The sequence below is a fragment of the Tauraco erythrolophus genome, chromosome 9 (assembly GCF_009769465.1).
Source record: "Tauraco erythrolophus isolate bTauEry1 chromosome 9, bTauEry1.pri, whole genome shotgun sequence".
NCBI lineage: Eukaryota > Metazoa > Chordata > Aves > Musophagiformes > Musophagidae > Tauraco > Tauraco erythrolophus.
Window position 1 is genome coordinate 36,809,615 of NC_141473.1, and position 18,599 is coordinate 36,828,213.

The 18,599-nt window shown below is 37.5% G+C and overlaps 1 protein-coding gene across 2 annotated transcripts in view; it reads left to right on the forward strand.

Moving 5' to 3' along the window:
- The window catches only part of MYPN (myopalladin), a 48,072-nt gene that overhangs the window by 1,196 nt on the left and 28,277 nt on the right, over positions 1-18,599 (forward strand). The window contains exons 2-7 of one of the 2 annotated variants that reach the window (XM_009988067.2): positions 9,927-10,102; positions 11,652-11,700; positions 13,878-14,025; positions 15,547-15,618; positions 15,826-15,967; positions 16,918-16,941. In XM_009988067.2, the coding sequence (XP_009986369.2) occupies positions 9,927-10,102; positions 11,652-11,700; positions 13,878-14,025; positions 15,547-15,618; positions 15,826-15,967; positions 16,918-16,941 (611 nt within the window). The remainder of the gene's footprint in view (positions 1-9,926; positions 10,103-11,651; positions 11,701-13,877; positions 14,026-15,546; positions 15,619-15,825; positions 15,968-16,917; positions 16,942-18,599) is intronic. The other variant, XM_086616364.1, reaches the window with a different exon arrangement.

Sequence of the window (18,599 nt, forward strand, 5' to 3'; positions counted from 1 at the left end):
GAAAGTGTGAACTCTTTAGTGAGATGTTAGTTATCTTTCCGGAAATCAAGACTGATTGTGTACACCGGCTTAAACCACCGATGGCCATGATACCTCATGCTGATGTCTGAAGGTATGTGAGATGCGTGAACATAGGATCCTATAAACCGTAAACATCCATACCTGAACAGAGAGGAAAGGAGTCCATTTAAGTTATTACACAAATAACCAGGAGCAGCTCAGTTCTAATTCAGTTCTGACAATGTTTCTGCTGTGACCTTAGGAAAAACACTTCTGTTTTATCAAGACACCCTTATTAACTGATACTTATTCATGCTATGTGACTAGTCTGCTAATTCTGATGCTTCAGTTTTCACCTGTATCTATGAGGATTTTGAAAGTTAAATTATTAACATTTGCAAAGATCATCGGAGATGACAGGATACGAGAAAAAGCAACACTATTAATCAATTACATCAGTGGAATAAGAAACAGATTATCGTAACTTTTAAATTTATCTTGAAAATTCTTAGATCTCATGAGCATTTCTAAATCTATATTTATTCATATAGAGCTCATTAGTTAGATTTATCTCTCACAGTAGTGGAATTATATTTCCTTTGCAGGGACTGTACTAATCCAACAGAAAGGAACACTCTATCCATCTTTTAGAGACATACTATACATATTTGCATCCTAATATCTGTAGTATCATAAGTACATACCCTTAGTCTAGATGGTTGCCTATCCTTTTATAGGCATTTTAGAAATGTGTTGCTTTTCTAAATATTGAGATTTGCATCTTCAGCATCTCATTAAAGGACTCCATGCTTCACAGACGGTTCACTTTTTCCAATTGTCAGCTCATTGTCTTCCTTATATACTTCAACAATGCTGAGTACAGCACTACTACCATTTCTACTGCAGTCAACACCGTTCATCATCTTTCTCACTGAACTAATAGGCACAATCATCAAATGAAAACTATCTCAACATCCAAAGATGGAAGCTCCAAAGATTTTTGTGGTAAAGAATCTTTGCCTTCCACTCCCTTGGATTTGTGGCACACCAGCTGCTCAGTTTTTCGGAAGGAAGAAGATTTTACAACGCGCTATTAAGTACAAAGGAACAAAGATCCACAAATGAATCCTCTGGTTATGGAGAGCCTTGTCATGAAGACAAGCCGTCACCCAGTTCATAGGATCCCTGAACTGTGACTGCCAGACCATTTTGCCTCACTAGTGCTTTCTGTAGTAACATGTAGTTTCTTAGTCCTAACAAGACCTTGACCCATGGTGCGACACAGGGTCTCTTGCTCACGACAGGAATGTGAACTTCCAAAGGACTAAATCATTTGTTCATTGAAGAATAGTTTGTTTAAAGCTGGGGGAAGTACATTGTTTGGGAAGAATATGGTTTTTACTATGCTTCACGTCTAAACTCACTGCTTTAATTAACAATTTTGAGGCATTCCCTTGGTGGAGCTTATGCCATTATAAATGTATTGTGTTCAGCCCTTAAACTCATAGAGAAGTCTGACTAAAAGAGAAAAGAGTGCAAGAAATTTGAGGGTTTTGACAGAAATCAGACAGGAAATATCATCCTCCTCTAGATATTAGCAACACTCTCTGAAGACTTCTCTTGCTTATAAAGACTTATGAGTCTTGTTTCTCCAGGTGCTTGCCTTGACATATCTTTTTTATATTAAAAATGTCAGTAGGATCCTTGGACATGAGAAATATTTTTTTCTCTCATCATTCACAGTTTATAATACAAAAAAAAAAACCCAACTGAAATAATCTTCTCTCATGTAGACAGACCTGTACACAAACTCAATCTGGCTTTCTTTCTATTCAGAAAAAGTGAACACTGAATTACTTGTTTATAAACATATACTCCGGCACAAAATGTTAATTTAATGTATTTCTCCAGAAGGCCACACCACCATCCTTAAAACAGCACATCATGCCCATGCCGTTGACACATACATAAAACTGACAAGGTGTTCATGTCATCTAACTTAGGGCATTTAACAACTATCTGAATTAGAAGCTGACACTATAAAGTCACTGAAGCCTCGCACGGGCAGATCGAAGAGCCCAGGAACAATGACTCATCCCATGGAGCAGCCAGGCATGGCCAGGATGCCTGTGCACTCAATTCAAGGACCACTTGATTCCACCAAATTGGATGATCAGTATATTTGTAACTTGGATCTATTTTTGTCCCAACAAAACCTAAGCTTTTCCATTGACATTTCTATTTTGACATTTGATTTTCTTTATTTTAAATAATAAAATAAGCTACTTATGTGAGTGACAGTCAATACAGGACCTGTAAGCATCCATCAGACTTTTCCAATGATAATACACTGCTGTCAGGCAATGTACTGCTCCAAACAGAAATAACACAGAAGTCCAGAACTCACACACTGATGCCCTAAGGCTGAGGGAAGTAGGCACAGGGAGAAAGAAGTCCCATAGGGAAAATCAGTCCTAAGCAGTCAAGTGCAAGAAAAAGATCAGGATCAGCTTTCAGCTGCACAATTTAAACTAACAAAAAAAAAGATAAATCACAAGGGGGTAAGTTTAAACTCTCTGCCCCCTCGGTTTTGTGTGTGTGTGTATGTGTGTGTGTGTGTATGTACGCGTTGTATTAATGAGAAAGCTGGGAACGTTGGCTGCTTGAACAGACTTTCCTCATCAGAATTGTTTATTAACAAAACTTTTGTCCGGTTCATCCAAGATTCTTTCAACTCCACTGATGTGTACAAGTAACAAAAAATTCACTTGCCCAACTGATGAATATTCATGTTTTCCCAGTGATTGTGGCCTTTTAGTCACTGCTACAACATGGAGAAACCAGAATATATAATGCACTTTGGGGCATGTGTTCCATTAACCATGGGGACCATAGGAACGCAGGTTTTTTTCACTAAAAATAGTGCTTGTCTTTGATCTGCTGTGCAAAGCCTCCAAAATAGTGAAGGAAGCATCTTGTTGGCCACAGTTGTGGAACTGTGTCCAGAACTTGGCTCAGAACTGGCAACTCTCTTGCTGTGAAGGTAACAGCTTTCTGAGATCTGTGATGAGTTAGTTCAGTATCTGCGGAGGTAGGCAAGGAGAGAATTCTAATAGATAAGCGAGATACAAAAAACAGTAGTCCCAGGAAAGGACTAATTGGCAAGGTGGCAACTGATGAAAGAAAGCTTAATGCTGACTGGCTTTAAGGCATGATTTCTTCCTTCAACTTAGCTGAATGACCAAGCTCAGTAAACAAGCATCCTTTGGACACGCGTGTGTTAATGTGTGCTTGCCTGTGTCCTGACTTAAAATGGACTTCCTAACCACAGAAAGGAATCCCAAGTTAGTTACAATGCTTGTAATATATACCCTTATGTGGTAGAAGTGGTACTGTGGGAACCCAGAGCATTGTGAAACAAGAACAAGATTCAACAAGCTCTGTAATGAAGTTTCTCAGTCAACACTAGGAGCAATCAGTTTGTTAAACTGATGTAATGGTGATTATAAGGGAGGAATTGGAGACAGCAGATTTAGAAGCAGCTGATCACAGGAATGGAAAAGACTGGAAAATATGATGGACAGATACTACATTTGAAAGTAAGACAGTACAAAACAAAATTGAAGATGTAAAAAATTGTGTAGATGACACTCATGGTGGGTCAGGGTCAAAATATCGTTGGCAATAATAAAGCAGTATAATTTACAGGCTTGGTAGGTAACTATCTGGCATATGAGGGCTCACTGAGGGACAGAAAATTGGATGATGGAGCAAGAGAAGAAACTGGGAATTGATGTGAAGCATCAGCATATGGAAAGCTAAATCCTACTTGGCTGAATACAGACAGACCTGTCCAACTGCTTCTTAAGACAACTCAGCCTTGATGTAACAAGGCCACGTGTCAGAGGAAGCTCGTTAAGCCTAGCTATCTAGAACGAAGTTTCAATGAAACATTACTCATTTTCAGTATCATCAGCTGAATGCAGTGACACAGAAGTGATGAACAAGGACTGTTTTGTCTCCGGGTTAGCATATGAGCCTGTAGCTAGCTCAAACATTAGCTCGCAAACAAAGAGCACTACTAGAAATAGTGATTGATTACTTTACTCTGACTATACTGCGGGTTAGAAACAAGCATTTAAGAGAAGCGTGTAGCGTATTTCCGAAGTGTTGAAGGTTTTAATGACGACCTTCTCATGTTTCCTTCTACAGCTCTGTTTCTGTATGAGTAATAATAGGTGTGACATTCACTCCTCTCCATGAGGAGAGTACTCCTTATTCCCTCAAGTTTAGAAGTGCCTACATTTTTCCAAACTGTTTGGCATATCACTCCTAGGTTAATTTTACTTATGAATCACATTGCATGGTTTGGCATACACAGCTATCCTGGAAGTGTCATGAGGATTTTATGTTCTAAATACAGGCTGTATGTCATAAGGCTTCCATGAAAACATTCTTTAACACAGGCATACAAAGCTTATAAAGTGCATTTTAGTGCAGCTTTGTTTAAGGAGACTAGATCTGCAACTAATCACAGATTTTTAGAGTCTGAAGTCACATAAGATCGGTTAAGATTTTTTTCTCCTGGCTGCCAAACGAAAACATTTATCTGTTTTAGAGCTCAAAGCCTAGAGAGCCAAGCTTCTCTTATATCCAACTCCAGTCAAGTCAATGGATTAAAACCTAAGATGAATTTGGCACGGCCGATGACACTGCTTGTGCTTAACGTGAACCTGCCTTGTATGACGAAGCTATCGTTGCAATTCATGGCAGGAATTAAATGTCAGTGACAGAAAGTATTGCTACTTCAGTCATGCCACGTATCTCAATGTCAGAACTCCTCTTGGAACTGACATTTCATTGCTGCCACGTACAATGCCTTGATGGCAAGAATAAAAAAAAATGTTAATAGGCAAGGACTAGATATAGCCATACCAAAGATTTACGTAAAGCTTAATTTCACAAGAGAGAATTTTTTTCATTTATAAGCATTGCGAAGAGATAACATGCATGTAGCACGCTCTTTTTCTTGGCTTAATCTCAAAACACTAACATTATGGTGAAAATATTGACTAAAGAACACACTGCATAGGAGAACTAAACACAGGTTTAAAACAGAAGTTTATTCCTGAAGTTTTTTTTAAATCACTTATGTTGCAAATCTTGGACTAGTCAAAGGAAAAAAACAACTGCAAAGAAAAGAGTTAACTTAATCCTGTTGCATTGTCTTTTTGAGTCTACTAAAGGAATATACTACTCCCATACTACTAAAATAACTGGAAGAAATAGCTTACATGGTGTATTAATTTTGCTTTTAGGAAATCAGAATTGTGCCTCACAAAGGCATGCAATACAGACTTATCTCTACACAAACACATCAGGTTAATTGGAAAAGCTGATCGGTAGAAACACAGAGTTCTTGTATGTTACTGGTGGTTATATTGCAGCATTTTGTGTAATGTGTTTTGCCTTATGTGTCACAAAGCAGTGAGGAGCCACATTTGAGTGGACACACAAATATGATATCACTGTAGTACATAAGTTATTTCGATGTTTAGAAAAGATGCTGCTGAAAATGAGATCAAATTCTAGAACATGGGTATCCTTTTTAATAGTTTTTCATACCTGCTAAAGCTAACATGCTAAAACAAGACTACATTATAAGGAAGAGGCATGAGGCAGGTATATAAAAAGACATGAGTAAGTGCCATGACTCAGCTCCCAAAGAACACAGTTGCCTACATGAACTACACACCTAAAAGGTGACTTGTACATTCATAAACAGAATTTGCGCTTATAGTCACACAACTGTGCATGAACCTTAAGTCTTCTCTTCTGAAAATGTGACCGCTGTCAATTATCAGCAATTGCAAATCTTGAAAACAACAGAAGAATAAACCGTACCGTACATAAAATAAAAAAAAATGCCCCCTTCGGGATCACAGCAATCCTATATAATTTCCTGGTCTGGAACTTAAAACCAGCACTAACCAATTTCAAAGAATCTTTTCAATCAACTCTGTAATGTACAATACCATACTTCTCCCTTGGGACTGCTAAATGCTTTGTCTGCTTACTTGTGGTAGCATTGTTCCTTTATCCCAGGCACTAAATGTTTGTGTTCTGGATACCAAGGACCCCACTACTAGCTATAGTGTCTGTATCTACATGTTTGTAAGGACATCACTGAACAGAAAAGCAAATGCAACATGCACTTTTGAGGAGCCAGTAAAAAAAAATAAATCCACTGTATCTAATGATTAGTGGGGAAATACGAGATTTGGGCAAGTCATTATGGGCAAAGTCTAAAATAGATGTAGCTTTTCCTTTTGTTTGAAGAGGTTTGTATTATGGGATCTGAAGGTTCCTGACTAGACTATGATGGAAGAAATCAGAAGAAGCTAGAAAGATCATTATTTTTAAAGGAGATGTATTTTGAATAGACGTGTAAACCAATTCTTTCAAAATAAAGATTACACAAATAAAAAGCAGGATTTGTGAACTAAATGTTAGTAAAAACCCATACAATATAATCTACTAGAAAATAATGGTAATGGTACTGTGACAGTGAAATCCTTTAGAAGAAAGGTAGTTTGTAAATAATCATTTTCAGACCAGTGATTTCACTTTTTAAAAATTATTTTTAAGTGCAGCTTCACACCTTCTAAAAAAGATAAAGAGAATAGCAGATAAAGATAAAAGATAAAAAGATAAAAAAGATAAAGGGAATGGTTAGACACTCCAGAGAAATATATGAATATACATGCATATATCTGTATTATACTCTTCCCTAAAAGCCTGCTTTTGGCCCCTGTCAAGACAGCATGCTGCTTTAGGTGGACTTGTAGTCTGAGCCAGAACACCCAGTAAGCTCTTATTTATCTTTTCACATGTGCAAGCTCACCTGGCATCCTGGGATACGTGCCGATGTTACCACTCCCTTTTGTATGATAACAACTGTCTCTTAAATTTCCAAAGGTGCTGCACGTGGTATGGGTTGGGCAATATCCAGAATACTGTTTACAGTGTATAGTGAAGCACCTTAAACAAGTTCCATTGAGGTTTGAGAAGTAGCATGAATGGCTGATGAAAGCTATCCTGGAGTCTTTACTGTGGTCCTAGGCAGGCTGTCCACTGACAGAAAGTACCTTGGTGCATCTCATTTTGCCCACCAGATTGATAGCAAACCTAGCAAATGAACTATGTTGAACTTCAGAGGGACAGAGGAACACTCCCTTAGCCTTGTGGCTCACATTAAATTCAAGCAAACATCTGTGGCAATTTAAGACGCAGCTGTAGCCTCCTGACAGCCCAGTCCCTTCTTTTATGGTTATTGACATTTACCAAAAATCAATGTATAGGAGAATTTGTATGGTTCAATTATCCTAGATCCACATGTCTAATGTCCTGGCAGAAATCCATTTTCATTGGACCAGAACTGGGGCAGCTGGGGCTGGGAACACATCTGGACCTGCCATACTTGCTTCAGAGCGAGAAACCTCCAGCAAAAAAGTCAGCATCAGGATTTTAACATTTTAAAGTACTGCTGCCAGAGCTGCAAGAGCTTGTCTATCAGAGCCCTGAGGCTCAAATGGAAGAGAAATGAGTAACTTCGGTTGAAGTTCTCTGCATAAAGCAGTGCCACTTGCTCATTGGTAAAGCCCTGCAAGAAGGATGTGGATGTATTTTAGTGAAGCAGAGCTGTACTTCAGCTGTGAAACGTCAGGGAGGACAGCTGGGACATTTTACAGCCTAGTGGCATCCACTTTTAACATGACGGTATTTACTACGTGACCATCCATTGCAATCAGAAATGTTAAATTCATTGAAGTAATTTTCTCAGACCCATTTTCAATTCTTGTTACAATGGAGGCATGTAAAAGAGGACGAGCAAGCAGAGTTAGATATGAATCAAGACTTTTAAGTTCTAGCGCTCTAGCTACAAATGTTTGCCTTTCTAAAAGGGGAAATTGTGTTAAGCAGTATGATTCATTCTGCAGGGCAGGAGTTTCCCTCCGTAACAGGCAGACCGGTACAGTTTCCAAGCTGTACATTCAACTCCAAGTGGGCTGGGGAACACCCTGTCTGCTTTAAGAAAGCCCTGTTGGACAGCTAGGACTGGTGGGGCACAAATAGTGCAGGCTTTACTTCTTAGCTATGTAATCAGCATTCAGGTTCCAGATCTGTACTCCCTCATACCTCATAGCTCCTTTGAGGCTCCTTTGCCAATTTTGCATTATACTTCTATTAAATTCTGGCTTTCCAGTGGTACAGATTGTCTCATAGCTTGTTTGTTTGTTTGTTTCCCCAAGATATTAATTTGGGGTTTTCTTTATGCCCAATTCATAGCACAAACTGTTTTTAAAAGTTGTGTTTCCAAGGGGTGAATACAATTTAATGGTTAAACAAATTTATTCATTAATGTTTTTCTAAATTACTAGAGATGGAAAAGTATGAAAGTACCCTATAGTATGAGCCAGGAAATATTAATTATTACAATTTATTACTCAAAAACCTATCCTCATCCTTTCCACAACTGATCTCATTTGCTGTAATATATAATAGTAAGTACATTTGCCGCTGCTTTGATAGCATTTGTGTGCACTCAAAAGCTAGCAGGTACTTTTACCAAGTTACCATATAAAGATGGATGAAACAATTATTCATTTTAAAAAAATAATTAAATAAAAAACGTTATTAGTATGGCAGCCTCCACACATGCATGCACAAGACTCATTAATCAATCACACCTAGTTAAGAAAACAGCAGTAAACAGAAAATACAAATAATTTTGTGGGGTTTTATATCTATCTATATTTACAATAAAAGTTATGGTGAGGATGAATGCACCTTAGTTTGGCTTTTCAAATTTAGCTAGCTATCTAAAAATACAGGTATTTCTGAGAATTATCCCAAACATTTAACTTGGGATCCCTATACATAGTACTACACTTTCTCTATAAAGCCTAGATTGTCTTATTAAATTTGAATCTGGTTCTGCAAACACAGTTGCTTTCTGTTCTTTCTTTTCCGTATTAACATCTGCTCTCCCCGCCTACTGGCTCTCAGATTGAGCTGATGGTCACTCTCATTAATGCATCCTGTGGAGCTCTTTTTTCAGGTGCTGCTTTTGCTTTGCTGGGATTCCTGCATTTTCTACTGAAACAGCCCTTCCGAACACTGAGGGATTTAGGAATGCCTCAGATGAGAGCGTGAAGTCTCTAAGGGGCCCAATATATTCTTGGGTGTGTAGCTGGGTTTAAAAGCTAAACACGGCAATACGATGCAGAAAAGAATTCAAGGTCCAGCTGCCTCACTGGCCATGCCCCTGTAAGGAAGTGCCTCTATATTGTCATAGAGCACTTCTCTTTCCTTGCAACACACTTATGCCACCCTTAGTAAAATGCGGATTGTCTTCAACATATGACAAAACAAAGCGTAACGTTATAGTAAATTTCAGTCACATTCTGAATCAGCATGAACTTTGGAATTCAAGTTTGAGGCAAAATTTTTTACTTAGGGTTGTGGTTTTTTTGCTACAGTTTAAGCCACAATACAGATCTGAATGAATCTCAAGAGAAATTCAGAGCTGGATTGATAGTGTTCCAAACTCAGAGCTCTTCTACTCTACTACTGAAATCCGTATATCAAGAAAAATATGTGCCAGAGTCACTTAAATAAACTAGTTTGTTAGTGTGTTTAAACACTGCAAAGAAAGGAGCTCTATTATTTGCTGTAATAGAATATCACGAAAATCATAAATATTTTAATCCTATGACTACTGATTCAACACTTGCCTGCAGTACTCTGTCAGAACCCTCAGGCTAAAACCCTCCTATTTCATCATCAGAAAGACTTCCAACATCGTCATTCTAGTTGTCAAGTTGTCTGCATTGATAAACAATATTTTTTTTTTTGCCTTGCAGGTGGTACTGTGAAGGGAAGGAGCTTGAAAACTCACCAGACATTCAAATTATCCAGACAGGTGATCAACACTCCTTGGTTATTGTTGAAGCTTTTGAGGAGGACACAGGACGTTACTCGTGCTTTGCCTCAAACATCTATGGAACAGATTCCACTTCTGCAGAGATTTACATAGAAGGTAATGTTAGAATTGTTGCAGAAATTGATTGTTGAAATCAGCCATACAGGATGAAGACACAATTATGTATTTCGTATGTTAACTGTGTAACAGATTTGTCACCAAAAATACATAGCAGGGAGTCAACACTTTTTGTCATTATTAACATATTTATTATTTCTCTGCAAAATACCCTTAGACAACTGACTGCCCTTTACATATAGTTTTGTTGTGTTGCTTCCCAGAGATTTTATATATCTCCCTGCATGATTGAACTCTAGAAATATTCAGATTCAGATGCTACTTTACATTTTTTGTCTGTGGTTACTCTACAGAAATATAAGAACCTAAACTTTGTGTCTAATTCTTACTAATCTCTTTTCCCTACAGTCATTATTACAAAGTGAATATAGGATAGCCTCATCCTAACCCATTATTGAGACCTTATAAACAAAATAAATATGCCAGCAATTTGATATTTTATTTGCACAATAGATGCTGTAAATAAAACCAAACACATATCTGCAGATTTATGTCTCTCTTCTTTCTCCTTATGCTTTTTAATACGTCCTACTTATCTTGAGAGGTCTATTTATTGTGTCTCTTTTTAACATTTTCTTGGGTAAGGTTTTCGATTGTATCCATCACTGTGTTAGCAGGATTACAAATTTAAAATAAACACATAGTATCTCTTTCCCCCCCCTTTTTTTCTTTTTCCCCTTTCTCAGGCAGAGAAATATATTATGAGTACCACCACTGACAACAGTGGGACCATTAATGAACTAAAGCACCTACCCTACTTAACACAAGGTTAATTTTGCTCTACTGTTATTCTTTCACGTCTCTAATCTGACAGTGAAAGGACGAATCCTTTTTTAGAATCTGCACTGTACCTGACATTAATGGGAGATGTCTGTGCTTGGCAGGGACTTACTAGTTCTCGAGACTGGGGCCAAGGCCTGCTTTTACCTAACTCGGTGGATGTTGGATGGAAGCCATGGCTGATGGAGATGCTCACTGGCAGGAACTGCAGAGAAAATGCAAATTCCAAACGCAGTGAAGGCTGAATCAGAAGCGTAAAATGTTTCAGGAAGAAAACTGTTAGTCAGCTGAGCCAGTATCTTCTCCAAATCATGCTACATGGCACTAGTTTAAGAATAATAGTTATGACTCCAGGTCTCTCTTTTTTTTTTTTAAACTGGCAATGTCAGGTGTCTGAGAAAAAAAAGCTCCTACTTGATTCACAACAGCAATTACAGACTAAATCATAGTAGTGGCATTTTAAAGAGAACCTGAGGAAGACCCAGGTATGCATTCACTCTTGGATGCTGTTCTCCTCATTTCAATCACACCTCAACCCAATCTGCCCTATGTCAATAGCAGTTCTGCATCTTACACAGTACGCAACGTTGATTTATTTCCACTGCAATGGCATCTTTTGTTTTGGCATAGCTTTATAATATATATCCTTAGAATGCTCTAGAGGAAATTTGAATAAAGGTTTGTATAATTCATAGATAAACTTCTCCAAAAACCCCTTTGTTAAGTGATTTTTTTTAATTTTTCATAGGAGTCTCTTCTTCTGACTCTGAAGGTGAAATCAAAGACGAAATGGATCAGTAAGTTTAAAATCAATTACACCTTCCATATTTCTTACAGTTAAAAAAACCCACAAGTGTAGACATTTCAGTTTCCATTAATATTTTGCAACTTTCAACACATTAGGCTTTTGTTTGGGATTTGTTTGGATTGTTTGGGTTGGGTTTAATTTGTGTATTTGTTTGCTTTACAAATAGTATGGAACAAATACACATTTGCTTGTGTGTCTTCAACTTTAGCTTAAGAATTGCAACTTTAATATTAAATACAAACATAAGAAGAAATAGGTTACCTTAAAGATGAAACTACTAAAATGAAATTACTAAAACAGATGTCATTTGACTAGACCCATCCCAACTTAAATGTTGATTTAAGCATTTGACTTGGAAAAACAGTGCAATAAAATTTCTCACATGAAGATATGGTATGTCATGAAGTATTTGGCAGGAGATGTCTATACTTGTACTATTTAGATTTAAGATAAGGAAATTAATACATATGAACTAGAGTAAACTGAAATGATGGATAGAAAGACTACCTAATTATAAAAAGAAAGAAAAGGTGTCAGATGTAATCTAAAACCTGGGAAATAATTTTCTTTTTCCGAAATGAAATCCATTCCTTGTAGATTCAGAACCTGATCCAATGCTGTTAAAATCTACAATCTTTCAGAATCAAAGTCTTTCAATTAACTGGAAAGGGAGTCAGACTGGTTGGAAACTAAAATAATCAATCATTTATTTTTAACTCCTTCGTATGCATTAATTCAACCCCAAAAGCAACCAGTGCTTTATAAAGAGGAAATTTTAATCAGATAGACTTATGCATCCTGTTTTGTTTTTTTTTTTCCCCATTATTTATCAAGGAGGGTTATACTCATCACAAATGTAATTTTCTTTTAAAATGCAAATACAAAATATACTGAAGTGTGTTTAACTGAAGACCTCAGGCTGACAGCAAATTCCATCTTAGGTGATTTTTACTCCAAAGTCATAAAATAATCCAGATTAGATTGGTTTATGGACTTTGATAAAGGTAAGGGTTTAATAAAAAACTTAAGATCAAGAAGATCTCAAAGGTTTGGGGATGAATTGCTAAGGTTTTAATAGTTATAGGTCAGATTTTTCCAAATGTCTCAGGCATAATGTTTTTTCTTATTCATCTCATTAGGTGTTAATGTAGTGTTGACCTGATCCTGATCACTTGATGGCATCTCCCAGTTGCTTACCTCATTAAATTGTGAAGTAATATATTGCATTCCGTATTTCTTAGAAAAAAGAAGAATGCCGCTCTGACATTGTAGTGAGACATCCTCAAATTATAGAATTACGAAAGATCAGGTTTGGGTATAATCCGAGTGTCTTTATTTTTGCTGAGCTTCCAGCTGTCACCACATGACTCTGAACACCTGTAATTAAAGGGATTTAACATGAGAATAGGTGCAAAAAGAAGTTCACAATTTCAAAAGAGAAATCAGTGATCACAAGTGTATGTTCACTCTGCGTAAGGGTTCCTCTGGTTTGAAGGCTGGCTTTCCTGGAGGACCTGTGGTACATTCCAGAGCAGCCAGTGCATACCTCAAACTGAATAAAGGGCCCATCTCTTTATCATCTGCATTATTTCACCTCACAACAAAAATAAATAGAGTCAACTCTTGTACTTCCATACAGAAACAACCTGGAAGAAGTGAAGAGGTGCCACCCTGTACACTACCGAAGTTGCATGATATGTTGGTCACAAAGCATACCTCTCTCTTTTTTTATTTTCCAGCAGTAAATTATTTAATCTGTATCCAAGCAGACCATGGTATTTTCATTACCTTATAGGCCCAAATCTTCATACAAGCTCAGGAAGCAGTGCATGAGAAACTAGCATTGTCCTCTGAGAAACTAGCGTCACACTCTCATGCTGCTCAGAGCTAGTAACAGCAGCTTTCAAGCCACCATTGGGTTAATCCAGGCCATTTATTACATTTGGTGTAACTGAACTAAGCAGGAGAGATTGGAGTGGCAAGATGTGCAGTCTGATTCTTACAAAATGCAGTTTACCTAAGAGTAGGTATCAGTTTAGACCAATTGGAATTCAATCCCAGAAGTGAGGCTGGGGTTAACATGTAACTGGAGCAGACATAACTAAGGGGGACACACATAGCTCTAACTTCCAATTAGAGAATTTGTTTCTCGTTAATATTTCACAGCAAATCAAAGTCAGCCGACACCACCTTGAACACAGCATCTCCTCCTGTTAGAACTGCCACCAAGCATGAAGAAACCTCCAAGGCACCATCTGCCATGGTTCAGCCTGTGTCTGTACCTGTCCAGCCTGTGTCAACACCAGTTAATCAGGTAGGGGAGACAATACGGTGAATTTCAAAGACCAAAAGCAAGTTCATAAAAAGATGTTTCTCCTACAGTTTGTGACTCAGAACTCCCAAATTTTCTAGTTTTTGCTTTGCTGTTGAGCTTCAGCTTTGCACCTTCCAGCCATACAGTAGTCACATACACAGAAGAGATGTCCTGCGTACGAGCTAACCTTTAGCACCTGGCAAAGGGAAGGGAACCTTTCATCCCCAGGTTACAGGCACCTCTGTGGCAGTGAGCAGAAGGAGCAGCTGCTGCTAACTCAGCCAGCAGCAGGAATCTGTGTGCAGGTCAGAGGCTGCATGCCGTGCAGGGCACTTGGACGCGTAATCAACTCACTGGCCTCTTCGCGTTGCAGACCGACTCGTTCACTTTCAATAGTGGCAGCCGATAACTTTTCCTCTCCCCTTCTACAGAACTCATTTGAAACACTTTTCTTTCAATGAAACTTAGGTCAAGCTAAATGTTTTCACTACTATGTTTTTAAGTGGATTCGCTTATTTACCACATAACATTTTGATACCCGTACCAAAGAGTTGCCAACTCATGTTAGCATGCACTTCAAGTCCTTTTCGTTGTGAACTACCTGAATATTCCTAAGTGAGAATTCTTATCTACTAGGAAAGAAGAGCCACATTTACTTACAAATAAAACTGAAAAGTTAACAAGAATCTCACTTTACGCTGCCTTTTCAATGTCTACAGCCTAGAATTTGGTGGTAGCCAACAAACAGCTACCGAACAGATGCAGTAACGCACGTTTACTTTTGACTACAAAAAGAACAGAACTAAGCCTCTGGGGCATTTTGCCATAGGTTGCCTAAGTCAAGAGTGGAAAGCATCTCAAAAAGTACCACTTTTAATCTTGTTGGCTTTTAAGACACCATCTATAAAATTTGGCTGTTTCTGGAGATACTGAATCAGTAATTCTGCTGTTTTGGGGCAGCTTCTATTTCACTAAAATAAAAAACTCTATTAATCAAGTTACATAAGGAAGTTTTCCAGGAGGAGAATAATTTCATTCTGATTTCACTGAGTAGGATCAATAGATATTCCACCTCTGTAAATTGTTTGGTTTTGGCAAAGGAGAAGAATTACAGTACCAGTCACACACATGACTTGAATTAAATTTTCCTTATTAACACCCAGAAATATTTTGAAAGTAGAATTTTTAAAAGGACACTCCACCAAGGAGCCTACATAGATTTGCCTGAGTAATGTATTAATAACAGATGTTACACTACACTGCAGTGAAGCTTTCCTTGCCATGATTAACTCAATAAGGCAATAACAGCATTTCTGCTCTCAGGGTACAGTAACCCATCCAGGAGGATTGCTACCAGTTGTCTATGATAGAGCAACTTTTATTCATTGCTTTAAATATTTTGCTTTGGACATCACCCACCAAAATCTCTTTTGAGTCATTCCAAGAGCATGTTTCTCCTGTATATCAAAAAATATCCTCTATAAACCTAAACATCATCATGTGATGTTTTGCAATCTACAGGCTCAAAGCCCCACTAACTATTTGCAAGGACTGGATGGAAGACCTATAATTGCTGCTCCTGTATTTACGAAGGTAATTTGTTCTATGACATATTTGAAAAGTAAAGAGTTAAATTATAAAGACACAATTAGGATTTTCTAGCTATCAAAGATAAAAAAGGAAGTATACAGTTCTCAAGCCATTCAAGGATTTAAGCTGCTTTATGAAATCTTACTGAAATCAGTATTACTTCCAGACCAATAAGACATTTACTGACTGTCAATTCATTTTCTTTATTAGATGTTACAGGATATTTCAGCTTCTGAGGGGCAGCTTGTTGTCTTTGAATGTCGAGTGAAAGGAGCTCCTTCCCCAAAGGTTGAATGGTATAGAGAAGGAACACTGATAGAAGATTCTCCAGATTTTAGGATACTACAGAAAAGTATGTTTCTTGTGTGGAAATACTGTGTCTAATAAAATACAGGCAAGCAACAAAATTGCTAACACAGCAACACTTTGAATTTCTTATCACAATGACAAGAACTGTATAAGCCATATTTATGGCAATAAATCTGGGTTCCAGAGGCCAAAACTGTGGATGAATTGAACAGCATACTCACAGGTAGTATTTATCTGAGATTCCCCAAACTATTGAATTGTTTTGCCTTCTGCTTTGATCTCTTTGCCACTTCACTGTCCTTTTCTAATGTAACCTTCCTTCTGCTGTTTGTTTTTGGTTTTGCACCCCTTATGTAGAGTTCCATTGCCTGTAAATCCCTCATCTTTTAGTTAAGTGCTATTATAATAGTGCTGATGGGCAGTGGATTGCTTAGTTATCCACAAAAGTACCCTGATATACACGTTAGCATGCTTACACATACATGTGTGTGCACATGATACATCATAGGCTGTAAATATGTACTTCTATTTTAATTTTCAAATGCAGTTGAAATATCTGCAGTTTCCTCATAAGTCACTGGAATGCTAAAATTGCTAAAACTTAACAGAATTTTCTTAAATACCAAGCTAAAACAACCTAAATGAAACAATGTTTTATCATAACTTGATTTTATGTGTGTAATAGTTTCAGAAATTGTCTTCAAGACACAATAAAGTAGTACTAAGATTGCAAAAAAACATACTTCTTGCAGAATTTATTTCCTATTTATAAGTTCTCAAAAGTGTTCATAAGTGTTCATATTGTTCAGTGGATTTGACATACCGTTGAGTACAAGGCCTGGCTGTCTCCACCACCCCTTAAACAGAAAATTGGATGAGAAGGAGTATTCCATCATATTGAGAAGAGCAAGCTTCATATTTAGTGCTTAAGAAAAAAAAAATTGGCAAAAGTAAGTATATTCAATCTACTAATTCTGCTCTTCTTCCCTTTAGAACCACGATCTATGGCTGAACCAGGTGAGGATCATCAAAAGGCTCATACTTTTTTGATTACACAAATGTGGTGATTTAACCTCATGAAATAATAATTATTTAAACTCCATAATTTAATTAACATTTCTTCTTTTCTCCATGTTCTATAGCTACTAGTGAGATACACATCACTGTAGACTGTTCCATAAACATATAACTTGAATTAATTCTATCACTTTTGAAGAAAATAATGTTTCCATTCTACTTTGACCCAGTTCTAACTCAGGACCTAAATGTTACCAACTTATGAGCTAAAGATCAACAAAATCAATGTATGAGGGTCCCTCGTATATCTGAAGTTCAGAAGCAGACCAGATGATGTAGGATGGAGCTATTTTTATCTAGTTTACAGTTAGGGAACATTGCATCAGATGTTTAGCCATGTCAGCCATTCCCTTTGCTCCCTACCAGCGTAATATGAGAGTATCACATCAGGTGTTTCACCCCTGATATCAGCAAATTCTATAAAAGCGGTTGGATTTGCTAATTTAAAGGGTCAGAGCTACTCTTCACGGTTTGAGCAAAGGAACCTTAGAGATATTGGTTACTTCTCCATGAGACAATCGCTCTCCCCGTTATGCTTTTCACTATTAAAAATATAAAGCTGTCTCCCTTAAGACAGAAAATTACCAAAGTAATTTGGTAATTAATTCTTATGGAATATAAACTTCTGTAACTCTTCTCCTTGCCCTATTAAAAGTTTTTTACCCCCAAAAAAAGGTCTTGAAAGAGACTCAGTCTCTTTGCAATGGCTCTCACTGAGACTTTGGAATGAATAAATGGAGCTTCTACCAGAACCCACCGATGCCCTTCCTTTACTGTCCAGTGGCATCACTGCTGAGCAATGTGAAGCAGTTTTTAGAGGGTAATCAGTTGGGTACAGTTGTCACTGCCTCATCACCTGCTGCTCATTCAGAAGGAATCTGGATTTCCATGCATGCAGCGGTTGGCAAATCCAAGTACTATAAACTAGATACTATAATGCCTTAAACTGGCTCTATAATCCTAGTACTATAATAACCTATTATTCTCCTCTAGTTGTTAGCAAATAATCTCTTTGTTGCTACTAGATTTTCCTCAGTGATGACATGAAACGATCAAGTTTAAGTGTGGTATTGTCTTCTACAGAAATACTCAAAAAATGAGTAATCTACAGAATACTCATAAAATACGCATGGTTTTAGGAAAGTTTCTTGGAAAATGGTGGCAAAACAGTCACTGACTAGTCGAAGAAATGCTATCAGCCCACATTTTAATACACTTTAGATGTCACTCTCCCTCCCCATCCCAGCTACCCAGCCAAAGGAAAGATTTAAAATCCCATCACCATAGGTATTTATTTTAACTGGTACTGCTGCCTAGACATGTTGGATACTGCTCAGATAGGAATATCAGAACCCAGACTGACTTTTCAAGACCGAATTTAATCTTGGTATTAAAATTTTGGTGCCCGTTGGACTTCTTCACAAAGAAGTGAAAAGACAACTCTCTAAGCGCAGTTCGCATAACCCCCTCTATCTGCGAATCCGCGCTTGTAGCTTTGGAAAATGCCAGTCTATATGTATGTGGTTTGTATTTCTTCATCTTATAGAATGACTCCATTTGAATGGTTCCCAGTTAATTATAACAAATCTTTCAATCTG